The sequence below is a fragment of the Brienomyrus brachyistius genome, chromosome 1 (assembly GCF_023856365.1).
Source record: "Brienomyrus brachyistius isolate T26 chromosome 1, BBRACH_0.4, whole genome shotgun sequence".
In the NCBI taxonomy this organism is placed as follows: domain Eukaryota; kingdom Metazoa; phylum Chordata; class Actinopteri; order Osteoglossiformes; family Mormyridae; genus Brienomyrus; species Brienomyrus brachyistius.
This window is the reverse complement of record NC_064533.1, coordinates 29,101,426-29,128,806: the sequence shown is the minus strand read 5'-3', so window position 1 is coordinate 29,128,806 and position 27,381 is coordinate 29,101,426. Positions and strand designations below refer to the sequence as shown.

Genomic DNA, 27,381 nt, shown 5'->3' with positions numbered 1-27,381 from the left:
TTCTTAAAGGGCCAGTGCGAAGGGCGCAGTATGCTCAATAAACAGACCCAATGTCTTCCATCTATACACTTTTTGCAACCGCTTGTCCTACTCAGAGACGCAATGTCTGATGCTATTATATTTAAGACAATTAAAGGAAAGGCAAATATGCTTCACATTTTCATGCAAACCAAAATTATGGCCATGTCCTATACGGATATTACGTTTATATAACTGTAGACAGTTTAACCATGCCTTTGTCTGCATGTGAATATAAGAAAACACATGCGATGCGCTTAAAGACCGAGGATAACCACATTAGCCCGGCCAGTGTTTACCCAGATCTCACGTTTCCTGTGTGAGTAGTTTTGGATTTCCTCAGTTCCTGTGCTATTAGCTCCCAGATCCTGTCCATTGTAACAGGCTTTTTTTCTGCTCACATGGTAGATTTTCCCTTCCTGTCCCTGCGTGGCCGGCGATCTCTTCACAGGATCCATACGCTTTTTCCACACTTTTTCCCCCATCCATTTTTTTAATGAATGTAGGATTTAATTACCTCTCGCTGGATTAAGGAAGGGATGCAAAATGAACTGAGTATGATGTCTACTGTAAATGTTTTGTCTTTCAACCGCAAATCACTGGCTTTCGAGTCACTGCACAAAGTGCGGGTCGGGGTTGATAATACAGCATTCTCGGTAAGTTACTTATAGTAAGCTAGGCGTGGCTTTTACTGTTAAAATACTGCTCTTAAGAATCATAATCTGCTAGTCCGCTTATATCTAAGCTTCCAAATGACGACGAAAATGCCAAAATGAAGATGTGTCGTGCGTGTGTCGGTTTTTATAGCATATATGATCAGTATGATTGCATGGAGGTTTTAAGGACATACCGTTATGTAGCTGTGCTTAGTTCCCTTTTGGATACACACGCATTACCCGACTGCTCTATGAATACTGTTTGATACTTGTAATGCTCTTCTTTTCACATATTAACATATATTTCAGGAAACCAATAACAGTACTAAATGTTTATGATCTAGTTGGAAGACAATAATGTTAACAGGGATTTGATGTGGAGGTTTATGTAGTTGCCTCACGCTATCATGTGTATTTTTATTAGGTTATTCTGTTAAGGTGACCACAAGTCATGAGATCCTCGTCTTCTCGCTTGTCAAGTTTTTCATCAAAAGATTCTTTATGGAGCCGGTAAGACCCTCCTGTACGCCCCCTCTAACTTCAGGAGACACAAATTTCAGGCCACTATCTGTAAAACACGCAGGACGTAGAGCACAGCTCGCAGCAATAAGAACTACTTATTATGAGTAACGTAAACCTTTTAGTTTATTCCAAAACGGGAGTCTTTCCAACACTAGTTGATAGCGTTTAAAATATTAGATGCACTACAAAGTGCCGCCTATAGGCTGCGCACTTGCGACGTTTTTATACAAATACAATTAAGTGAAAGGAACCAGCTAGTAAACCCTGATAGCTTATGTGCATGTCAGTACAGTATCAGGACATTAACATTTAAAAGTGTAAATTAATGTTAAATCATGTTTTCTAAGCAGCATTTTTTGGATATTGCTTCAGAATAACAACGTCAATGGTATTATTCCTATTATAATTAGGCCTATAATTTCCATACAAATGAAATATTTATGGATAATACGTAGTGTATCCGTATGATCTCCGTATACCAACATTGCCATAGGACTACATTTAATTTCCTGAATTACTGCGGCCGTGCAAAGTAGCGATACGGACGCTCCATGCAAAGCCGCGGCCCAGTTAAAGCCCGTCGCCTAAAGCTAAGCTCTGTCTTGCGGTATGAGAAGCAGAAAGCCGACAGCGGACACGACAGTCGGGAGTAAAAACTTAAATTTCGCACAATAAGGTAGGCCTACGCAATAACGCTTATTGAAACCGTTTAGCATGGCGCATGTAGCGCAGAATCGTATCCTGCATTATGAAAATATAATTTAACCGTTGTTTTGCGGGTTTGATTACTAGCGCAACCGCCCCCCGGGGGCCGGAGCGGCAGGGTCCTGGCTCCTCAGCCGGCCCGGGGCTCGCTGAATGCTGGGTGAAGCATGCGCAGATTTGTCCCCGTGATACGCCGTGGGTGGGTGGATGGGTGAAAGAGTGAGGGGAGGAGGGGAAGCAGAAGGGGAAAAGCAGCGTGTGTGTGTGAGAGAGAGAGAGCCTGCTAAAGTGTCAAAAAGCGGAGATCGTCCGGAGGGGAGAAAGGCAACACAAGAGCTGCCCATGCATCCGGTGCAACTTCAGCGCAAACTACAACTGCAGCAAATACACATAGAGAATAACTGGTTATAAAGCGGAATGAGGGCAGCTGTTACAGCGCTGTGCTGCGGCGTGTGGCGGCAACGCGGGCAGATCATCAGACCGTAGAAAGGACACAGTTTGAGCTGTTAACACAAGTGGAGGTGGGCGAAATACCCAGAAAGAGCCCCCATCATTCCAGGGACACCAAATCGCCGGAGCAAGTCCTCAGTTAAACGGAGGATCGGTTTTCTTCCATATTCTGGGTTATTGGTCATTTCGCTGCTTTGCATCCATCAGCTTGGACGGGATACGCTTCTCCTCTTCGTTTGTCTTTAATGGTTTAGGCTTTCTTAAAATATTTCATTTTTTTTGGGTGGTGGGGCGATTGTTTGCTGAAGGATGCCGGATCAGATCTCCGTATCCGAGTTTCTCTCGGAGACCACGGAGGATTACAACTCTCCCACCACGTCCAGCTTCACCACCCGCCTACAGAGCTGCCGGAACACCGTCGGCGTCCTGGAGGAGGTAAGCCAGGCCCCGCTGTTCCCCATCCACGGTTTTATTCTTAATAAAAGCACGGATCTGAAATCTTATCTAAGTTATTTAAGTAGCCTATCACCTAAACGAGGCGCGATTGCTTATTTGTTTTCACAAAGATGACATTGTGTGTGTGTGGTATCGGTCCCCCAGCATGCAGAAACATTCACATTTTCTTTGTTTTTGTTGCTGTTTATTATTTTAAATTTGCTTTACAAACAGTAGTATCTGGCTACAAAGGTAAAGCGTAGGCGACGTTTAAATTTGCCAGAGGCGTATGCATTATGTATAGAAGGTCACCTGTTAGGAGTTTGTGCTGGATGACATCGTTTGTCATTGGAAAAAGCATTTTAGTTTTAAATTAAATATTTGCAATTATATCTCAGCACATGCAATAGATATAAATAACTGGCACGATGCTACAGTGCCTAAGATGCTGGCTTGCATTTATATGTGAGGATGTATAACATTTATGGTGTTTTAAAATGCATATCGTGTCTTCCTGACCAGATATTAAATCCAAGGTCAGCGTACGATTGCATTAAAAAATCATGCATTTTTGTGATTAAAACGTGCAGCGGCGGCGACGACGTGTGGTCGGTCCACTCCTTTGTTGTTCTGAACGGGGAATATTTTCTAAACTTGTCTGGTATATAATATATCCGTCAGCGGTGCCGTGAATGGGCAGGATAAGCCACTGCGCAGGGCGCCAGATGTGCCAGGATCGGTGGGTTTTAGGGGGTGACTTAATCTCCGTGAGGACAGCGGGGACACAGCCTCACCATCACGGCCTTTCTGAGTGCTGATCGGGCTCTTTGTGCCATGTAAGCAGCCCCCCACCCCGGTGCACCTCGGCGGGACGATGCAGTCATTGCACACCGGGCGTTTGCTTAAGAATTCGGGGGAAGAACCTGCAAATGTGCTCCGTGTTACTGATGCCAGCAACAGCGACGTCAGTGATTTGGTGCCAACGCTTATACGTGTTCTCTTATATACAGGCTACACTGGCACTTCAGTGTAGGACGCACTTAAGGATTAAATGTATTAAAAATAAGTTTTAAAATATTAAAAAACAATAGTGCCTACATCGTATATTTTACCCCTCTCTCCTTTATATACCGTAACTAAAGAAGTTTAAGTTATATGGCATTTGAAATATGTAGGTCTGTCATGCATAGGCTCCTGATATCAACTTCTGAGACAAGTGCCAAATATTTTAAAGACGATTCATTTGAAGATTGCAGTGTGTTTTAAATTGGAATCTTTGTCATTTTAAAGTTTCCTGCGAGCGAAATAGTTTAACTAAAGGATCATAAATGAATCTTATATTTGCCTTTTGTCTTCAGGACTGGCTTTCATGCTTTGATCAAGGGCGCCGTAAAGTCCGAGGAATATTTCGCTCCTGGTGCGCGTGAACTGGTACATGCTGGAAGATGGTGAGCCTCCCAGCACGTTTTTGGAAGCCTCGGGGCCACTTCATGCTGGTGGTTTATCTGGCACACGTTTAGCAGTTTCTTTTGAGGATATGGTTTCCAAATCCGCCTCGCCGAGAAGTGTCAATCCCGCCGCTGCAGGTTTTTAAGATAAATGTGTGAGACGCGAAACTTCCCACGTGAATGGAACATAAAAGCCACGGTAACCGACATGATTTCTCTCTTTAAATGATACGTTTCTTAAAAAGAAAACTCAAAAGACCGGCGGAAATAAATCTACTCCGCTCGTGAAATACTGCTGAAGTCACTGCTTTTTAAACCTTTATTGGCGGCACGTTTTGATGGCCCTTGACGTGATTACTAAACACGCCTGAAATCCGTGTTTTGCTTTCATTTCGCAAAATGTGACGCAGTATAGCGCCGTGATCTAATGAGTGCAAATGATGCTGTGTTGGCTTTGTGTGATGTGACCTGAAACCTCAAAGGGAAACTCATGACAAGTTAGAATGAACGCAGTTTTTTTTTTTCCACAATTAAGACCAAGGATGCTTCTTACTTTCTTGTCTGTAATGTATCATTTTGAAATATTATTTAGACCTTTGTGTAGTTTTCCTGGTTGCTAGCTGTATTCTTGGTTAGTGGTTTGGATATACCCTTCAAACTCCTTTGGTGACTTACTCCATCCAGCATTTAAGGGAAATTAATAAACTCAGTTCCATATCAGAAAACGTAAGAAAAATCCGTTACTGTGGAAGTTTCCTGTTGTTGGTCAGCAAGATGACACAGCAATTTATATACAGGCTGCAGTGTATCCTGTTGATTTGTGTAAAGGCGTCGTTCATTAACATTGTTGCCTTCCCTTGATCGTTTCCTCCTGTGACCAGTATTTTCCAGAGCTCTTTCTGAATGCTCTGACCTTTCCACGCACTTGGTTTGCTTTGCCTCCAGCAGGCCTGGTTCTGGACTGGCCTGGGCTGCTAAAGGAATGGTTTTAGGTCCGATGCAGAATCAACTGCTGCATGGCTTCTTGTTTTGTGTTGTCCAGTCCATTATCGGACGGCATAGATGTTTCCCTTATGAATGCAAGTATGGGTTTGTGGTTGATTCACAAAGGGATCTTGTGGGTCCAGGTTCCGGATGGCCAGGGAGACTATGGTGTAAGTAACCATGGAAAACATATACCACCCATATTGTCTTCCAACAGTACTGAAGTGCTGATCCTATTAAATGTTGACTGGCGAAAATTGAATTTTATAGTGAGAATGTTGTTATGGTTCCTTACTTTTTATGTTTATGGTCAACGAGGAAGATGGCGCAGCAGTTTATATAGAGATCACGGTGTAGCAGGAAGTGCTCCGCAGTGTGACGCCCATTTTGCTGTTGATGAACAGTGAGGAAGATGGCACAGCGGGTTATATAGAGGCTGTAGTGTAACAAGAAGTCCCCTGCAGTGTGACACCCGTTTTGCTGTTGATGAACAGTGAGGAAGATGGCACAGCGGTTTATATACAGGTTACAGTGTAACAGGAAGTGCTCCGCAGTGTGACACCCGTTTTGCTGTTGATGAACAGTGAGGAAGATGGCACAGCGGGTTATATACAGGCTACAGTGTAACAGGAAGTGCTCCGCAGTGTCACGTTCTTTTTCCTTTTGATGAACCGTGAGGAAGATGGCACAGCGGTTTACATGCAGGAAGCTCCCCCATTGCCTAACATCCTTATAACTGTTAGTGTATGTGGTACAGATTGAAAAATGTATCTGATTTCTGCTGTTCCATAGCAGTTTCCCCTGGACCATGCAGTATTTGGTTCCGGATTGGTTGGTACCTTACGTTTCTTTAATGTTTCTCCAGTTCCGAACAGAGGAACCTGCAATAGTCTATTCTCCTCTGTTCCTTTCTTATTTGACATGCTTATGTCTGAGTGCATAAGGTACCCGATGGAGTATACCTTCAATACAGAGGTTCTTGATTCCTCTGCAATACATTGAGAATTGTCTGCTGGTTTGATAAATTACCTCATTGCATGTGGGGTCGTACCCATATTGTTTGCTGACTTGATCTGTTGGCAACACTTTAACCAGAACCAAACCCCAATGAAGGAAATGAAATTCCATATTGATGCTTAATGATGTTGTCATATTGTAAAATACTGTCATGGAGTGTTCAGTATGTGTGGATTCTTTAATGTATAGATGTTTTTCCAGCTCACACTGTGCCAATTACCGACTGTGTAATTTTCATTGGTCCTGGTGAAGCTGCTCATCATGTTGGTGAACTAACATCTGGTCGGGCTGATTTTGACAGGCCTTAATAACCTGATTTTGGCTGACAGTAAATATTATGTGTAGATTGTTAGATGCACAGGCTTGATTGCTGTAATAAATACTGTCTCGCTGTCAGGGACCTGTCACAGTCTGTGGACGACATCGTCTGGACTTTGACTCTTAGCTCCCACTCATTACCTGCTCATTTACTGACTGAATTCAAATGTTAATATCAAGAGGGAGATTTATCTCAATTCCAGTCAGAATTGATGGTAATAGGTTAATCAATGTGTCGACTTGTATTGCGTCTCCAGCAGCAGGTTGTACCCTAATCCTAGACTTCAAGTACATGCATCACATCCATTCTCTTTCACATCCATTCTTTTACATCCATTCTCATTTTGCTGGTCTTTTCAAACTCATCTGATATATTAATATAGCACAGTGTGTGTCCCCCCCCTCCCCGCAGGTGCCAATGGGAGGTCTAAGATCATGTTGTAACATGACTCTGGTGCTCTCCAACCATTTCAGATGCGATTTGATCTAATGTATCTGCAAGGCCGTCTCCGACTCTCTCTACTTCTTTTGATTGTTTGAGTGACATCATTCACCACCCATCTACCTGAGCTCTCATGCTATGAGAGCTTCCTGGGAACCTGGAGTCTATCCACGGAGACACAGGGCATGAGGATGGGGCCGCCCTAGATGGGAGGCCGGTCCTCTACAGGGCAGCATGCATTAGTTGTCCTTCATACACAAACTCTGGTAATCTCACGCTAACAAGTACGCACTTAATTAGCATTTTAGCAGCATATCTACTTCCTACCTGTTTAGATACATTGAGCAGGTTATTTTTGGGTTGATAGTATATGTCCTGAATCTACTTGATAAAAAAAAAATGACTTCAGAGGGGGGTGGTATTATTTTTGACAGGGGATAGCGAAGCATTGCATGCAGGTTGGGAGCTCGGGATGTCGTTGGCTTTGTGTTGCTTGTCTAAAATGCCTCATTTGAACACATTCACTTTAAGCATGTTTAAGGTATTGTCTCAGCCATATAAACATTTCCTTATATGCAGTTTGAAATTCTAAAGTAATGAGGACATTAAACTTATTACAGTTAGCTTACAGTTTAATGCAGTTAGCTATTGTCTCCATCATCGCTTGAAGTAAACTTAGCTGTATTTATATTGCTGTTTATTTGGACACTGTGCAAATTTACATTTAATGACACCGAAATGTGTTCTTTAATTAAAGTCCATTATCATATTAGCCTGCTGTCAGGCTTCTCTCCCCTGAGTTTATTACGCAGTGATAAGAGGAAAAAGGTCTGGGCGTTTGCACTGTCGTTGCAGTTAGGAAATTGCAGGCTGCGAGGTTCCCCGCCCCCCCCTCTCCCCGCTTCACGATTTCTTGCATTTTTTCCGCAGTGTAACACGGAAAGGTTCGTGTCGTGAATCACCTTTCTGGATATCTGTTTGAATTTACGGACCACGGCATAAACAAGAAACATCTGTTGTGGGCGCTGCCATGTGTGTGGGGCTTTGGGTCCGCATGACTCACTGCGGCATGCCAGCCAGCGTGGGGACGTGAGCACGGCGTCAGGACTGAAATGTAAACACTATGCTGTAATCCCAGACTATTGTGCCATCCAGGCCTAGCAGATGGGCTCCATCATTCCTTGAAAAAAGACCCCATCTACATCAAACGGGGTCTTCAGTGCCTTGATGATGGAAAATTGTTATAATCTTTATAAACGATCTATATAAATTATTGCCTAATATGCTCAAATTTTTGTCTATGTAACTTTATTTGAAAACTTATACTAGATGTTCTCTGATGTGGTACAGCGGGGGAAAAATATGAAAAAAATTCTTAAGAATATGATAAATATATAAAATTTTCATAAGCATCAGTCCTATATAAGGTTACAGATATGTAGCAGAATGGACCACATGAAATTGGATACTTGGTATTAATTCAACCGCAAAACAGAACTTTGGACTGAGGGTTACTTCTGGAGAGAATATGAGAATGATAGCTGAGACTCAATAAAACGTACTCCAAAAATACCCCAGACCAGCTGTGATGTACTTTATACTTTTTTCGAAGGATGACCTGATTAGCTTATAGCTGTTTATCATACGTTAAATTAAACGAAGAGAAGAATTTTTTCCATTTACTCGTCCGGCTTGGTTATTGTCGCAGGAGAAAGCATTTAAGTACCTAAACGGGGATTGTTTTTTTTTCTTCCAGTGCCGTTTTCACCGTGCGTCCTTTCAGGACTCTCTTGCTTTGGTACTTGGGACGGAACGGCAGGTCAACAGCGTGACGGTGGGAGGCATTTGCGAAATGAAAGGCTGCTAAGTGGGGGGTATCGATCAGGCAGTGCAGGAGGGCGGGGGGGCAGCTGGGCAGTTTTCTAAGGCTTATAGTCATGTGGGCTCCTGCTAGTGGGTGGAACAGACGTTTGATTCGCAGAACAGAAATTGGTCTTGATGATTCTGTGAGGTTTTGGCTGGTGATTAGTCAGCCCGTGTGCTGAATGAATCATGGAAATGTTTTTGCCGCTTGACTGATTACCGAGTTTGACATGGCTGCTCCATGCTTCCCATTAGAAGGGCTGATTCTAGGATTTTTTTTTTAAGGTGGAGGGCAAAAGAAGGGCCGTAATTCTCACAGAGCAGTCAGTCTGTCAATAGCCAATGATATATTTTGAATTGGTGAGTGACAGCTGAAGAGGCACTCCACAAGCCAATCAACTTTCACCTAGGGCTAGTGCCCACCGACCCCCGCCCTCATATATAACCCAGCCGATTAGCATAGCTGTAGGAGGCATTCTGGGTCATTTGGTCAAGATCATTCATGGCTAATAAAATTCCCCACTTCGTCCTCTATCCCAATCATTTACATTTATTTGCATATGCAATTATTAGTCTAGCAGGCGTTTTTGTCCAAAGCGACATCCAGGTGAGGAAGATCTCGGAGTCGGAGAAGAGGGTCAGCCAGGTCCCTCGGGTAGGTGCATTATGGGATATGTGACCGTTCAAGCTAGGCTGGCGAAAGCATGTTTGTATTGATGTATTCAAATAACAACATCACAAAACACTTTGTACATAATTGTTTATCTATTTTTTTATGCCCCTGCTATGTAATGCCAGGCCTGACTAACATTCCATATCTGCACTTGCGTACGCTGACATCTAGCTGCTGTGTGCTTCTCCCCCTCATACCGATGCACCACGACAAAAAGAAGTGCTGCGTAACTGCGCTGTATTCAGACAAAGTGCTAGGTGGATTTTAGGAAGAGGAAGGTTAAGTCATGCAATGGCAGTGATTTTGTGAACAACTTTAGAGAAGATTTTATGGTTCAACACATTCCCCATTTGTGACAGAAGAGGCATTGCGATTGTAACTGATAGTCTGTCTAAAACAAGCCTCTCAAAAAACAAAGACGATAAGTAATTAAAGTTTAATTAAATATATATTTTTATATTTTGATGAACATACCTAACATGAAAACATTGGCCTACTGAGGTATTGCTTTTGCTTAGGTTAATTATAGGTTAATTCTGGCTGGTTTTCAGCAGTGACATTCCTCACCATCTGGGGTGAAGCCACGATCCATTCTGACTTACTCAGGTGACAATTTTAGCAGTTACTCATGAGCACTTTTTAAATTTACTTATCTGGTTAATCATACTCAAAGGTAGAATAAGATTTCTGATCTTATCAGACCCTTTCGACTCTTAGCTGTTCAGCTCCATAACCCGTTGTCATTTCATTTCGGTGGTTGACTTTTGGGGCTGTGGTGTGTTTCGCTCAATGGGTTAGTGACCGGTAGGTGGCAGGTTCGAGTCCCATAATTGGGAGAATGATCACATGTCCATTCAGCAACCCTCCAAAATGCGCCAGGGGTCCTGGATCGATGGCTGACCCTGTGCTCTGACTCCATGCTTTAAGACCCAAGTTGTGATATGCGGAAAAAAAGCATTGCAGTCTACCTGTACTCGTACTCGTACAAACAGCAAATAAAGCATCATTAATCGTTCGTTCATTTTGGACTTTCGGTCAGCAGATACAGTGTTCTCCTCTGTGTCATTTTGCATTTAGTTACCGTTGACAGAGGAAGTCTCTAAAGCCTTTTTCATTTTCACGGTACATCAAGTGAGTTTCTTGGCCGTCGCTGCACAACATTATTCAAAAAATAAATTTTTCTGAGCATAAAATCCTACTGCGTCAGGATCTCACACTCGTTTTTTATCATGCATTGCGCCCTGTGTGCTGTACAGAGCCGGCTGTGGCACGGTACGAGGGAGATCATCGACTGGGTAATGGTTACACCCCCGCCAAGGGCATATGCAAGCCCGGTGGGGGCCCCTGTGGCACAGCGTCAGGTGGAGAGCATCAGCCGAGGCAGGAAGATGTTCAGAAGCACTGCCTCGCTCATACGGGGCCCTCATGCCTGTCCAGCTGAGGCAGGACGTGTCCCTAAATGTTCATCTATTAATTCCTTGCTAATTATATGTTTCCGTCATCCATTTTCCAGCTGGTCAGGGTCACGTGGAAGGCCTGGAGCCTATCCGAGGCAGCAAAGGGCACAAGGCCGGGGGCACCCTGGATGGAATGCTACAGGAAATTTATTAATGCCGGCTTATCTAACATATGATCCCATGGTCCCGTGTGCTTGTCCTGGTTAGCGCTCTGGCCATATTATGTATGTATGTGTGCGTGTGTGCGTGTGTGCGTGTGTGCGTGTGTGTGTGTGTTCATGTGCTGAATTATTCAAGTCCAAAGTAACAGGTGAAGTGCCACCGGTCCAGTTGGGGGAGGAAGTAGTCCTGGGGGCTGCATCTCCCCTCCCTTCATCCAGGAGAGGTTTTACCTCTACTTTTAGGCTACTTAAAGTATTTTAAACATTTATTTTCTGAATGAGAATATGTAGGACTTGGAGTACAGAGAACTAATTAGGTCAGAGGGAGAACACAAACGACTTAAAAGAAAAGCATTGGGGCTGCAAGAGTTCCGGAAACTTACATGGAACAAAATTTAACAGCTGGTGCTTTTCTACCGTCTTTCTTTAGCGCAAATGTGTGAGAGTTCGCTACCTCATTTCACTGTGCATGCACACAATGGCGATAAAGTTCACTTTGACTTTCTGTCCATCTGACATTTGATCTTTGCCATTTTAAGTGACCTGTTTTGAAAAAGAGGACACATGACTCTGGCATTAAAAACTGAATTCCGCCTTTTAAAGAAGTTTGTCGGAAACCACAGTATTTTAGCTTCTTATCTCTGGCTTGACACTATTTTAAAATATGGTGTTGCAGATTGTTTGCAAAGGGGAAATGGCTGTTTAAGGTTTGTTGATGATAATTTAATTGCTGTCCAGGCCAGCAGTGTAATCGCTGGTGGCTGATGATCGTCGTGCGATAACACTGCCTGGAGACGATTGGGGTTGTCCTTCTAGAGGTCTCACTTCAGGCCTTCATTCACCCACCGTGGCGTCTGCGCTTGTCCACCTGCACGTTCGGGACAGAGCAGCAGCAGCAAATTTGCGTCGCCCTGCGCCGGACTCCTCGTGAAAACGGCACCAGACTGGAGCGGCTCAGTTTTACCTGGTCGTTCCTTTCCCTCCTCCTCATTTGGGGGATGCACTTTCCCTGATTTTACTACTAGTACAGTTAATTGCATCTGAATGCATTTACTGCTCTCTGAAGTCTGGTCAGTAATGTTGTGTTCTGGAGACATGAAATTAACGTTTTGTACTTACATTCCCCCACCCCCCCCCAATTTATGAAAATATTTCATACTTGGAATAATGGGTGATTGCATGAACATTAAAACATCTGTTCCAGGAACACTTCCACCAGCTTACATCTTCCGTGTTCCTCGAATGCTCTTCTTGTTGCACGTTCTGCTTATTTGCATAGTCGTCTTATTAGGGTCTTGTTTTGTTTGTGTGTAGCTCTGATGCTGCTTACACTTATACCTGGGCCTTCGTTGGAAGCTGGCTGCACTTGTGCCCAGTTGACTCGTTGACACGTATGCTTGTAATGTGCTATTTGCCTCATCTGCGCGTCGCTTTGGACAAAGGCATCTGCAAAATAAAATAAATGTAAATTAATGCGAATGTGATCACCAGTGTTCAGGAAGGAGACTCTGAGTACCTGCATGCACTAATTGCTGTTCAGGAGCTGGTACTGATACTAAACACCTATATTAAGGTTAATTTCATATTTCTGCTTGGCACACACCGCTATTCGAGCAGAGCCTCAATAGGGATACCACTGCTCGCTCTCCTGTGAGCTTTTATCCGGGTCAGGTACTGTACCACCTACAGCAGGAGCAGTACGGAGTGTAAGGGATTGGGATCATATAGCCCAGTGCACAGGGGGTTAAAGGCAAGTGAAGCTTGTGATCTGCGCTTCATCCTCCATTGCCCATATGCTGGTCGCCACGACAACAAGCATCCCACTTGCCACCACGGATACATTTACAGCAGAGCGAGTCTGGTTCTGCTTCAGATGCTTCCGCAATGAATACTTGCTTGGCTTAGTAGTGGTGGCCATTCTGTCCCCGAACCCCCACCCCCACACCACCACCTTTTTTATTAACAAGATTTTGATTCCTAAACGTAATTCCCCTAAAATTGCCCCTCCCTTCCCTTCCTTTCCCGGCTGCACTTGGCTGATTGCCATGGAGACCACACTTCCTAAAAAAGACACACTTCCCGAGTGACACGCCAGTGTTAACACCAACACTGGCCTCCTGCTTCAGCTGGAATAGCCTTTTCCCTGCTGGGGAAGCCACAGCTGGGCACTGCGAATGTCTCAGTGTCCCGTTGGGGTTGGGGGCGGCCCGTGCCCATGTGGACGTAGAGGAGGTCTGCTCTCCTCAGCGCCGGGTAGGGTTGTCCTGACCTTTAGCGCGATGAACAACAATAACCTGACGTTTGACTTCCTGCCCGCAGATTCTGCTGCCCCTTGTCATACAAGAAACATAATGTAACTTTATATAAAGGCTGCTAGTGATAACGAGCGAACAATCCCTGCAGTCATTCGCCGAATAAATACCAAACGAAGTGTGTGACGCTAAAATGCTATAAGGAAGTAACAGGGCAAACTGACCAAATATGTACAAAAAAACCGTACAGTCAGCAAGTACCATGACGTCAGGTATTAAATGGGCAAACCCACACGGAAGTTTGTTCATCTTCCAATGCAGTTTCTAAGTTGCATTTGCTCTCACACCCCGAAAAGTCGCCTATGAATAAAGATTGACAGATAAAAGTCGCTCTAAGGACTTCAGTCAGTCTTGGTATGTTTACTTTACGTGCAGTACTGTGCAAAGAAAACTATTTTAAAGGTTAGTATCTTGCCTATTAATTTGCTCAAAAACACCAACATAAAACTGACAAAAAATTTTTATAATATATCTCTGAATGGCCGCGACTCTCCTTGGGGCATCCCAGCAATTCCATAGATTTGTTACGTTTCCCAACCAGCTTAATTCATTAACCTACTTACTTAACTTCACAAGGTATTAATTAGCAAGGTGTGCCAGTGGACAGGCTCACCAAATACATGGATGTGTCGCTCAGTAAGTGTAGTTAACGTGGTGCCTTTTGGAGAGGATTTGAAATGGCTAAGCTAATTCACTTTGATAGATAAAAAAAAATCAGTTTTACACCCAAATACTTATAATTTACACAGAACTGTATTGTACTTCTGCACCTTTATACATTTGAATAAGCACAGCTGGTGTGCTGTTTTCTCAAAATGAGGGTAGTGTCCTTCCCATACTCCTTTTGTGGCCATGCAAAACGATTATTTACCTTGTGAGGTGCGACGCCCCAGTGTGTAGCCTACGGGTCAGTGCTGGGTTCTTAGAAATTACCCAACAAAACGGGCCGGTCCAGGCAGAGGGAACCTCGCCCTGGTTAAGTTTCATCGCTCTGTGCAGGATGAGAGAGACATGTATTGTCAAGTTTTTGCCAGTCGAGATTATTTGGCGAAAAGTGATAAGCCGTTGTTGAACAGTGTTGCGAGATGATTTCGAAATAGCTACTCAACGTTATCAGGCTATGATCCTGCTAAAGGTTTTCTGATGGTTTGTCATAGTGATCAAAAAAGATTATAGTAAAAAGTAATGTAAGTATTCTTTAGAATGCTTTGGATTTGGATCAAAGGATTTAAAGGGATCATTTGTCTGGTTAAAAATATCTTTTCGGCTATGGGGGGGGGGACATATTTGCTAATGGCCTTGTTACCCAGGAGTTTTTAATTAAAGTTACCCTTTTCGGAATGGTTTCCTTTTAATTAAATCTACCTCTTGGCCTAAAAACCATTTTAATCAACAAGAAAAATTGTATTAAAAAAAGGCACGGTTATGTTGGATTTTGATTGTATGAATGACTGAATTTCCTCGTACCTCATGTAAAAATGCATTGTGTGTGTGTGTGTGTGTGTGTGTGTGTGTGTGTGTGTGTGTGTGTGTGTGTGTGTGTGTGTGTGTGTGTGTGTGTGTGTGTGTGTGTGTGTGTGTGTGTGTGTGTGCGCACGCTGGCTGCTTTTCTTGTGGGGGGGTGGGGCACCAGAAGGAGATGAATGGGACAGAGTTCTCCTTGGGGCCTGTGAACCCAAATTGGCACTCATTCTCTACCCACTCTACTTGCCCCAACATCACCCTTTTTGCCCCCCCTATCATCCCTCTTCATGATCTCCTCGCCTGGCAGGACCACAGTCCCCCAGCCATCTGAGTCAAACATCTGCTGTCTTTGTGTGCTGTTGTCAGAACAGCTAGCTGGGAACTAGGTAACGTCTGGGGGGTGTCAGTGGCTCTGTTTTTAAGCCACGCTTGCCTTTCGGACGGATCACCACCCCTTGAAGCGTTTAACAGGAGGGACAAGACGCCCTCTGAACATATTACCTGTGGGCTGTGACATCGTGGATGTGGCCCATGGCTTGCCGGCTTACATAGACCTGCTATGAGAACAGGCTCCCTGTCCACATTTCGCACCCTGCTTTTATTAACGGCCCGTTATCCCTCTAGGACCTTGGAGACTCCAGAGTTTTGTTTTTTTTTTTTTTTTTCTCCCCCTCCCTTCTTGGGAGTTTTTGGTTCCTCTCCTCCATTGTCTTCTTGCTTTCTTTCTTTTCATTCTCCCCTTTTCCGTATTTCATGCACCATTTTGTGTAAATGGTGTAACGCGTTCCCACTCATTCTTGTCGAGTGCTTTGGGGGCACTGTGTTGTGCTACATAAAAATAAGTTGAATTGAATAGCTAAGAACGTCCCCTTCATGTTAGATGAATGTTGATCCTGTCCATTGTGGTGTTGCTCTTTAGCTAGCTGTATCAAAGCACTGTGCCTTTTCTCGAACCTTTGTCGCATATAATCGCGAAAGCAGACATTATCGTCTTACCTTATAAGTTTCTGTGTGTTAGAGTGGTTATTCCCAGAAGCGTAGCAGTGCTTGGGAGAGCGCCCCCCTCTCTGTAATGCTCAAGTATTCATATAACTCTCATCTATGACCAGGGGGATAAGAGGGACCATAATTCATACAGATGGCCAATCTTTTCATTAGCCAATGACATGTTTTGAAAAAGTGAGTGACAGGGGAGGGGGCACTCTGTGGACCAGTTAGCATTCAGATGGAGGCGGTGCCCCTGTGGCCCCGCCCCTGTGTATGACTCATGTGAAATTTGGAAAATAGGGTTATGCAAAAACTGTTAGTTTCACGCTCATTTGCCCTCTGTTTGCCCTCTAAACCGAGTCTTTCTTGAAATTATTCAGAAATGTGTGTTGACTACTTTGCGGTTTGCTTCAAGCTGGATTTAATGTGTTTACCTCCCTCCCCAGTGACTTGCTGTTAGTCATGGGACGCGCCTGCACAGGAAAGTTGTCCATGATGCCCAGATACCACCCACCACACGAGCATCTTTGCCAGAGTTTCTTAACTTACCTTCGGCCTTCGTTAAATTATCATGCCGCCTGTCTCTGCCCCCGTTCAAGGCCCATTTATGACTCAGAGCCTTGTCGCCCCTTGAGAATTTCACACGTTCTGCAGTTGCACTCGCTCTCTGCCCCTGGGGGTGTTTTCCGCCCCCTCTCTGCATCTCGTGGTCCAGCAGCAGGTGTTATCGCTCACTTGCTGTTTTGTGAAGGTAAAATCCTTCTCTGGCTTCACTGCACAATAGGCAGCAGAAATGGTATGTTAGTCCTCCATCAGTTCCGGAACTGGGGGAATACCAGGTGGGTGGGAAATTTGGGTGGGGATTTTTGTGTCATCCATGGTATTGTCAGGTCCCAGAGGTATATTACTCACTGAAAACTAATCTGAATGCCTACTGTGTAACAGTAGCAAACCTAATTTTAATATCTCTTACTTAACCGGCACAGGAAACAATAACATTTGAGGTGTAAATAATTATTGGCTTGCTTGAATTCTCTTGCGAAAGAGCAATTCACGCAAGTAGACTTTCACTATTAAGTATGACTGTGCTATTTAGCGTCACAGAATGAAAAGGTTATCCGGGTAAAGTCAGATTGTGGGAATAATGTTACTTACTGGCTTTTGAAAGTTGATGGGTCATGATGCTTAGAGTCTGGGACCCAAAATAAAAAGGAACATTGCGGATGTGGGAAGTTTTTTTTTTTTTTAATTTATTTTATTTATTTAATTTTTTTTCCTGACCTGAAAGGATATATCAGTTTTTCTGTGTAATGTGATACTGTCTGTCAAGCCTTCCAGAAAAAATGAACTAAAAGAGAAATTGGTTAATGATTCACATTCTTCTTACAGCCAGAATTCTCTGTGAGGTTCAGTTGGGGTGAACTGGCAGTTCTGTGTGAAAAGCGAGGTGAGTTAGAGCATAGCTTGGACCTCGACTGTCCAACGCACCGTAACACGCTAAATGGCATGTGCTAAAGAATGACCCACGGCAGTGCACTATAAGTGACGTGCTGAAAGTGACTGATGGCAGTGAACTAAAAAGTGACCGATGGTGACACACTAAAGAGCGACCAACAGCAGCATGGTAAAGAGTGACCCGACGATAGTATGCTAAACATGCCATGCTAAAGATTGACTAGCGGCAGTGCGGTAACTGATGTGCTAAGTAGGGACTGATGGCAACCCAGTAAATGCAACACATTAACGATTTGCCAAAGCCAGGGCTAAACATGACATGCTAATGAGTGTCCGATGGCAGTGCAGTAACCGTGACGTGTTAATTAGAGAATGATGGCAGCGCAATAAACGTAACACACTAATGAGTGAACGACGGCAGCGTACTAAAAGCAATATGCTAATGAGTCACCGATGGCAGCATGTTGAAAGCGATGCGCTAATGAGTCACTGACAGCAGCATGCTAAAAGCCAAATGCTAACGAGTGACCGACAGCAGCATGCTAAAAGCCAAATGCTAACGAGTGACCGACAGCAGCATGCTATAAGCGATACGCTAACGAGCCACCTGCAGCAGCATGCTATAAGCGATACGCTAACGAGCCACCAGCAGCAGCATGCTATAAGCGATACGCTAACGAGTGACCGACAGTAGCATGCTATAAGCGATATGCTAACGAGCCACCGGCAGTAGCATGCTATAAGCGATACGCTAACGAGTGACCGACAGCAGCATGCTATAAGTGATACGCTAACGAGTGACCGACAGCAGCATGCTATAAGTGATACGCTAACGAGTGACCGACAGCAGCATGCTATAAGCGATACGCTAACGAGTGACCGACAGCAGCATGCTATAAGCGATACGCTAACGAGTGACCGACAGCAGCATGCTAAAAGCCAAATGCTAACGAGTGACCGACAGCAGCATGCTATAAGCGATACGCTAACAAGTGACCGACAGCAGCATGCTATAAGCGATACGCTAACAAGTGACCGACAGCAGCATGCTATACGCGATACGCTAACAAGTGACCGACAGCAGCATGCTATAAGCGATACGCTAACAAGTGACCGACAGCAGCATGCTATAAGCGATACGCTAACAAGTGACCGACAGCAGCATGCTAAAAGCCAAATGCTAACGAGTGACCGACAGCAGCATGCTATAAGCGATACGCTAACGAGTGACCGACAGCAGCATGCTATAAGCGATACGCTAACGAGTGACCGACAGCAGCATGCTATAAGCGATACGCTAACGAGTGACCGACAGCAGCATGCTATAAGCGATACGCTAACGAGCCACCGACAGCAGCATGCTGTAAGCGATACGCTAACGAGCCACCGACAGCAGCATGCTGTAAGCGATACGCTAACGAGCCACCGACAGCAGCATGCTGTAAGCGATACGCTAACGAGCCACCGACAGCAGCATGCTGTAAGCGATACGCTAACGAGCCACCGACAGCAGCATGCTGTAAGCGATACGCTAACGAGCCACCGACAGCAGCATGCTGTAAGCGATACGCTAACGAGCCACCGACAGCAGCATGCTGTAAGCGATACGCTAACGAGCCACCGACAGCAGCATGCTGTAAGCGATACGCTAACGAGCCACCGACAGCAGCATGCTGTAAGCGATACGCTAACGAGTGACCGACAGCAGCATGCTATAAGCGATACGCTAACGAGTGACCGACAGCAGCATGCTATAAGCGATACGCTAAGAAGTGACCGACAGCAGCATGCTAAAAGCAATACGCTAAGAAGTGACCGACAGCAGCATGCTAAACATTACGTGTTATAGAGTAACTGGTGACTGTCTTTGCTAACAGTGTCAGCTGTTAGCAGATTGCTTCAGGCCTGTTAAGCAATCTGTTAAAATGAACCACCTCCTTTAATTTGGCCTGTAGTTTACTGGTCTGTCCCATTCCTCCAGAGTGACTTTTGAGACATGCCTCGGGGGGGGCATTGACGGAGGAGGGCCAAAGCTATTCGTGCTCCTTCATGGTACGGGAGGCACTTACCTAATTAGGTGCTGGTTGCCAGCTCAAGTTCAGATGCTGGTCACCTCCTTGGGAGATGTCGTCATGGCTGGTTTGCCTCAGCTGAAACAGGACCCCTCTTCAATTACGGTGATGATGTTTCACTCCCAGTATTAAACAGAGAGGCTGTTACTTAATTAACCTCAAGCCAAACTTGCAATATGTACTCATCTCCATGCTGGGAGGGGGGGGTTCATGTCAGATATTCACAAAATTCCACATGGACAATGGTTTCCTGGGGATTTGAGACTGGATTCATTTTCTGTAGTTTCCTAATTTTCCTCAATTTAAGCTGGTTGTGATCTAAGGCAGCCTCACTTCAGCTAGTGAGCCACATAAAGTAAACAAATACACACATATAATGCAAGAACACAGAGGAGTGAAGAAACGGCAATGTAATGTAACAGTATGTGTTCAAAAGATATATATTAAAAAATGTTTATATGAAACGCGCAACTACAATGAAGCATATTTACCTGCGAATGTACCATGTTCTACTACTGTATGAAATGTTATTTATTACCAGATATCAAAGACTCTTGAAATGGAAATGTTGGAAAGGTGGTGCCTGGTTGTACTGGAGCTCGGAGCATGACTGGGTGAGGCAGGAAGTAGAGCGCTAAGGGGTTGCTCTGCTTGTGGTGGCTGTGAACTTCCCATTTCCCCACTTCCTGTTTTCCACTCCCTCACTGGCAGTAGCTGAGGCCCTTGTCTCCTCAGCCAACTTAAAGATGCTGGCAATTCAGCAGTGGGGGTGCGGGGTGCTGTGTGGGTCTTCCACGGTCACGCCTTCCGCATTGAACCGATGGGCTCTCCCACGAGGGTGATTTTCCGTCATTTTCCCCTCTCTCAGATCTAAGGAGCAGATGGCTGTCCCGGTGGATAAGTGGGGGGGGACGTGGTGAGAAATACTCCCAGCATGCACCCCGGCCCCGCCAGACGGGCTCCCTCTCACCGTACCTGCTGAATTCCTAGGGCAGATTTCCCGTCTCTTCAGGGAGATGAATGTGGGAAGGATATGAGGCCTGACGCTAGCAATGGCCACTCTGAGACGATACAGGGGTCTGTAAATTTTCAGAAGTAGAGCTTTGCTGGGGAGGGCACCCCCCCCCCCCCTCCCCACTGGAATCTTTCTTAAATTTCTCCATTGTTATATTCAGAAGTATGGCAAAGCTTGGCACGGTGTTTAAGTGTAGAATTTTGGCACATTTTACTGCCAGAGGGGATTTCGTTCCCAACCCCCCCCCGACCACCCACCACCCCCCCTCTTGAGCCCCAGCCGACCGAATAAGTCGCCACGGTAACTGGCACTACTCCCAGTTCGGGTCATTATCGTTCTGTCTGTAAAAATTGCACAATTGCTGCAGACTGACAGTTTGGCCTGATTCCGGTGCCATCTTCCATATTTGTGCTGTTCTTAATTAACAAAGTAATTAAATTGAAAGATTTACTAACAGCATAATTACTTGGATACTCAGACTGTAAGTTAATTATTAGTGTATATAAAGTTGTTTTTGGGTGTATTTTATAGTATCGGTCGGAGATGATTGTAGACCTAGGATTTTGGCAACCCAATTTTTTTATTTTCCGAAAAATTCCTATTCTGAATCCATTTAGCCATTTATCTGTTATATACCTAAGTATCAGTGTGATTTTACAGATCCCTGTTGGTCGTAGTGAGGTCCTTATTTTGTCGTACTTTTTGGCAATGCCTTGCTTATAATAATTATTATTATATTACTACTAATACTACTACTAATAATAGATTTATTTTTTATTAGACCATTTTCCAAAAAACCCTCAGACACTTACAATAGGTGAGGGTAAGACAACATAGCACAGCTTGGCAGTACTAAAGGAAAACTAGACACTAGCTAAAATGAAGACTTTTAAGTTGACAGTAAAGAACACATGCATATAAGTCTGTATTATGTCCTCCCACCACGTAATAAGGCAGCAGTAGGTGCACGCAGGGCATTCATGACCCTGTAAACGTGCACACAGTTTGGTTGCCGTGCATGGCGGTGGATTAACGCCTCGCAAGGTGGTTGCAGCGGGGCTGTTTTAAGGAGCCGTGAAAAAGCATGTGCAGGAGAATCTGGATGTTGTTCCGAAAGAACATGACCGATACTAATCGCCATGGTAACACGGCCAACTGCTGTGTCCCTCCTGAAGGACACGACAAATTATCGCTCTCTGTCGTCGAGCACAAAATAAAGAGCCAGCTGAAAGTACTATGAGTCCATATCAAGCATTTTATTCTATAGCATTAGCATGAATCCTTGCTCAGTCATTGTTCCATTCTGCCTGCCGTTATCCATCGAGAAGTTTCCGGAATTTTCATACTGACATCGTATGCATGGTTATTAATCAGTTATTCTGGCCTAACAGACGCATGGCTTCCTAAAGAGCCTCCCGTCGGCCAGCAGCAGCTGTCAGGCTGATAGTAGCTCGCAGGAGCGATGCGGTGGTCATGAAGGACACCGCACACACCACTCGTTAATGCAGCACCGCCTGTTTCGGTAAGTGGCTGTCCCTGTCAGCATCCTGCCTGCCTGTAAGTGGGTGTCGTAATGTAGCAAAGTCACAGAATATCATCTGTTTCGGGCCCACTTGGGGCACCTTCGTTGTGTGATTTATACCACGGTCTCCTTGAGGTGCACCTAAATCTCTGCAGACTCCTGTTGTCAAGTCTGTGCCGCTGCTCCCCTTGGATAGCTTAATCCATCTGTCTTCTCCCCCTTTATTCTCCTACCCCTCGCATACCGAGTCATTCAGATAACTGAGTCACTGAACAATGTAAGTGAACTTCTGTTCTTTTGCAGTACGCTGCTTCGCATTTGCTTCTGCATGCTTTGTTACTAGTTTGGAACTTTTCCCTGGTGACCGAGACCCCATTGTTCATGAACATGAATACATCCTCTTTGTAAAACAGGTCTGGAATTCATTACTCAGTCGTCATAAATGTAGTTAAATATATCCAGTTATTTAGAAGGATGACTCTTCAGGTTCAAGCATTGCATAAGTTTAATCAGAGATTGGCCCAGTATAGAAGCTCAATTCATCTCAGACACTCTTTCTGACGGCACATTATGCCAGCACCTTCTCAGTGGCGTAGTGGGCACGGGGACAAGTGTCCACAGGAAGTGGCTAAATCGTATCTCCATTGGCAATGCTTCAAGGAGACCCCACGATTTAGCCGACGTTTGCCACAGACTGAGTGCAATTGGTGTTGCCTGAAAATATCTCTCTGTTGTTTGCTGGATCGGTCCGAAGTTGACTTCTGCCTCCCTGGTGGTGCAGCATACGATTGCTGCCGGGCCGCGAAAGCTCAGGAATCTGTAAATATCTGTTACTGTTGATACGGAGACCGTAAGCGCAGGATCTTTACCTTTCAGGAATTTCACTTTATGAATACAATGGCAGTTATAATGTGGAGAGGTCTGAGGTCTTTATGATTCACTAGCCGCTTATACAGCCTGTAGAGGTGGTTCTATGCGCAACAGGAATATAGACACACCTGTTTAAACCAGTAGTAGAGAAATCTGTAAGGAAAGATTTTTTTCATGTATATCTCTATTTCCGGTGACTTAGTTGTGTGAATTTCCTTCAGTTTCCCCAAACAGTCCAAAGATGTGCAGTTGGGGGAAATGGCATCTGTATTTCCTGTAGCGCGCGTGTGCCCTGCGATGGACGGGCATCCAGGTCATAATGTCTCATTTGCAGCCCGGGAAAGGTGCCAGGACTGCCTGCCCTCCCACAGACACATTCTTCATTTCTGCTTCTCATACAACAGATTTGAATTTGTATGCGTTTATCGTCAATATAGTGCGCAACACAGATCAGAATGAGTATTTGTTTAATGCAAGTCACAGCCGCCCACTTTGGGCAGAACAACAGCTAACGAAAAGGGGGCAGCTGAAAGTGGAATGAGTTTCAGCCTCAAGGAATTCTGGCTTCAAATCCCCAATGGGGAATTGTTACCTTAGCTCTGAGCATGGTGCTTAACCTCTATCTAGTATGATGAAGAGCAGCTGCTTAGGTGTTTTAAGGGCTGCGTAAGGAATCTGGATACACTGCAGGCATTCCTCACTGTTCCTGCCCCAATAACACAAACTGAGTAATAAGTTCTGAGATTGCAGTAGGGGTTCATTTTGGTATCAGTTGACATGCAAAGCATCACACTTGTGGACTTGTGTGGTGGGGTGGGTGGTTGTAATATGATTTGCCCTATTATTCATCTGCATGTGCTTAGAGATAGTTATTTCCTTTCTTGGTTAAGATGGTTAAAGGTGAACCAGAAGTTCAGATAAAGGCTTCACCGCCTCAAGCATCGCAAAACCTTACAGGAGGGGGGAGCAATTTTATTCTGCAACAAGTTGCAGATTGAAATTTACCTTCAGCCCTTTCCAAGGCCCTGGCAGATGTTTTTTCTCCCCTTGATTGGCCAAAACTTGGCTCAGAGGATGGGACTAATAGACCAGCACTGGGAGAAGGTCTCCATTAGACTGCATCCTGATGATGGATGCAGTGCAGCCAGGCCAGGTTTAAGGCAGACATGACTGTCAATATCTTACTGCAGTGGAAAACCAGAGGCAGTAACGGGCCCTTTTTGTGAACCTGAGATTTGCTAAAAGCATAATTCAAGGTTAATGTTGAATATTATTTTAGGTTTCTCTCAAACGGTTGGTAGGGTGTTATGTTTCGACATCAATAGTAATTTACTGAACTACTGATGTGCAAGTCATAACGGAAGGTGATTTGTTAAAGCAAGATCATATTTGATGAAAAGATGTGGCTGTAAGTGATTCACAGAGAGGAACTATTTCCTTAACGGAAGACGTGGGTAACCTAGTCGATGAATATATTACCATCACATGATATGTGGGGTCATTTTGGTTACCATGACTGGGGAGAGAGGTCTAATGGACTTTGTGTGAAAAATGATTGTTGGGCTGCATTGTAGTGATGATGCTGGCCAGTGCGAAGTTACTGAGGGATGGAGGTGTGTGAGAGGATGCCAGCAGTAGGGCAGCCGCAGATGGAAATGTGAACTCCTTGACTGTAGTTTGAGGTATCAGGTGAAATGGGCCGTGAACTCAAACCGATGACTGTAAGTGCTGGTTTGAGGTGTAAGCGGGCGGTTTTTCGGCAAGAACTTCAATGAGGCTGAAATTGTGGTCAGTTACCGTTGTATTGAGCCCTTGTTACACCTTAACTGTTTTTGACTGTGACGTTGTGCAAGGAGCATGGGCAGTAGGAGAGGAGTCGTATGGTCAGATGAGTCACCAGAAGCACCAGATGAAGTCTACAGGTCTGAGTGCTCGTTTCCTACGGTGAAGATCTCATGAACATCATCACATCCCTACCTGAGTGCTGATGGAAGATTCTGGCCTGATGTCTGCTCACCCACACTCTCCAACTGACTTTCAGGCACTTGTAGCACGTTTCCAATGGTGTTGAAGCCCTTCTGATTGCTCATTGTCACTTGGATGCCTGTAATGAAACAACACTTGGTGTTACGTGTAGCTGCCTGTCCACATTTTTTCAGTGTTACATATCAAGCAGGTTACTTTGTGTGATGGATTTGAATTCTGGTTAAGACACAGAGTGCCCTATTTCTGCTCATTTCCAACACTAAACACTAGCATAACCTAAATAGTCTGTTTTGCTTCCTGTAAGAAATAGGTTTTAATAGATTCATAGGTGAATTTTGCTGTTAATATTAATCATAACGGGTAATTTTTTTGTAATAGTGATTAAAAGGCTGAACTACGTATGTTTGCTTTACAATTTCATCCTCGGAGTGTAAATGGGAGGAATGGGAGTGTGTAGGGTGTGTTTGGTGTCTCTGGGCTGCAGTCTGGCCCTGTACCCTATTGTGGGAATCTGAAATAGATTGACATGTTTTTAGCATCCAGGTGGTTCCTTGCAGACATGCTGTTAAAAGCGCAGTTTTCGCATCAAAATTTTCTTACGCGCAAACTGGTTAGTATGCGTGCCGTAACAGAACGCGGTTCCGGGATGGGTTATACTTTCCTTATGCTGGTGGGTCGTGGAATCGAGAATTTGGGGATCTAATCTTTCGGAACCCCGGTTAGGAATGTGGAACGCAAGGCCTGCCAGTGTTTTCCTTGTAGGGATCTTTTGTTGTAATCGGATCTTCCGTGGCGTGTATGGGTAGTGTGTCAGGATGTGCCGCACCAGCTGGACCCCGATGCCTGACCTGGTATTTCTCTTTCAGTGCGACCTTGAGGACTGGAAAGAATCCAGTGTGTGATGAGGAACTCGCCGAGGGGTGATGCTTCGTTTTATTTTTACGTTATTTTTAATATACGAGCTGAGTGTAGCTATGATGAAATCCGTTCTTATTATAAAATTCGTCAGGGATCTCCCAGGTAATGCGGGCGGAAGCGGAGGGGATTTAAGAGGGAAAATGCACCAGCCGCGCGCAGATTTGAGGCTGGCCGGGGCAGATGGGCTGGGTGTGTAGTGGGCTTCCCAGGCCGTACCCCTTCTCTGTGTGAAGCTTCGTCGGTGTTCAGAGGGTAAATGGTGTCCACTGGGCAAAAAAGGTACTTTCTTATTTTAGACAGAGGAAAAAATAAACAGGCCTTGGGATTAGCTCAAGGCCTTTTCTGCGCTTGGTCGCTCTTTACTTGATAATGCGCTGATTTGAAGTGCTGTTTACCCCGGGCATTATGGTAGACTAAACTCTAACCAGGCACATTATTTCGGCGGATGACCTGCAAGGTCCACGGCCCACTAAAATGGTCCCCAGATGTCGTCTAGATTCCCACTGGCTTGCATTAGCGTGTTAGCTTTGGCGGGGTTTCTGGCATACCTCGGTGTGTTTTCTACAAGTCTGTATTATACAAAGCTGGGTTGTGCACTGAAGTCTCCATATGGATGGTGAACGCTAAAAACGATACGAGAAATTAAAGTGTGAAGCTGACATTCCCAGTTGCATTTTCCGTGGAAGCCTGTGAGACGGTAAACGTGTTTTGCGAGAGCTGGCCTTTTACGCTGCGATGTGCTGTCTTCATTTACAATGGGAATTGTACAAAATAGGAACAGTCGACGCAAACTGAAATAGCTCTTGCGTATTTCCCATAGTTTTAATGTGTTCGGGACAACCAGGTATGTGTCCAGGTGGCAGGGGTGTGAATGCTGAAATTCTAGACTCTTATATAAAAAGACAATGTTGCGTATCAGAGGACTTCCATTCCAAGCCAGGACTTGAGTTTTTTTTTTTTGCATTTTTCAGTGTGAAGGAGAAATGTTCTGTTCTCTCAATTTTCAGTGTTTAATTAGCGACTTCAGTCCCTGACTGCAGTGACCCCGTGTGTGTTTTGTTTTGTTTTCTTTTCTTTTCTTTTTTTTTTTTGCAGTATGAAATCAAGGTCATGGACATGGCCGACGAGGGAGCTCATGGAAGCGCAGGGGATTGCCGTCGGAGAGCAGAGGCTTAAATATAAAAGACCCACTATTCTAGAATAAGGTGGCAAGCAAAATAATTTCAAGTATGTTGAGGTCGACCATTGTCTAATCGGGGCCGAGGATCCACCTCCTTTTGCAGACATAGGAGTAGGTCAATGGCGTATTGGTCGAAACGTATGGATGGTGGCTAATTCAGGGTGGTGTGGGGTTCTTGAGGCTAATATTGATACCTCATTCCAGGGCTTTTCAAACTAGTACACAGAGACCCCAAGGCATATTCTCATATATTCATATTTTCTCACTCCAGCTGCCAGCAAACCCGAGCCAGGTATTCAGTGTTCTTGATTGATTGGTTCATGTTTGATTATTTGGTACAGACGTGCTGGGTTTATACTGAATGTAGACTGTCCAGGGGTCTCCAAGGACTGTGTGCTGACCTGTTCTCTTTTTTATGTTGGTTTCCTCTTGCAGTCTGAAGATCCGCTCT

At 44.7% G+C, this 27,381-nt stretch overlaps 1 protein-coding gene across 4 annotated transcripts in view; it reads left to right on the top strand.

Annotated features, from left to right (window-relative positions):
• Positions 1 to 410: 410 nt before the first annotated feature.
• Positions 411 to 27,381, top strand: part of asap1b (ArfGAP with SH3 domain, ankyrin repeat and PH domain 1b) — a 91,190-nt gene continuing 64,219 nt past the window's right edge. Inside the window, exons 1-3 of one of the 4 annotated variants that reach the window (XM_049005972.1) lie at positions 411 to 674; positions 1,099 to 1,184; positions 2,660 to 2,786. In XM_049005972.1, coding sequence (XP_048861929.1) covers positions 1,126 to 1,184; positions 2,660 to 2,786 — 186 coding nt within the window. In that variant the 5' untranslated portion in view covers positions 411 to 674; positions 1,099 to 1,125. Of the gene's footprint in view, positions 675 to 1,098; positions 1,185 to 1,769; positions 1,873 to 2,659; positions 2,787 to 4,370; positions 4,434 to 27,381 lie in introns of those variants that run through there. The other 3 variants (XM_049005976.1, XM_049005974.1, XM_049005975.1) reach the window with 3 other exon arrangements.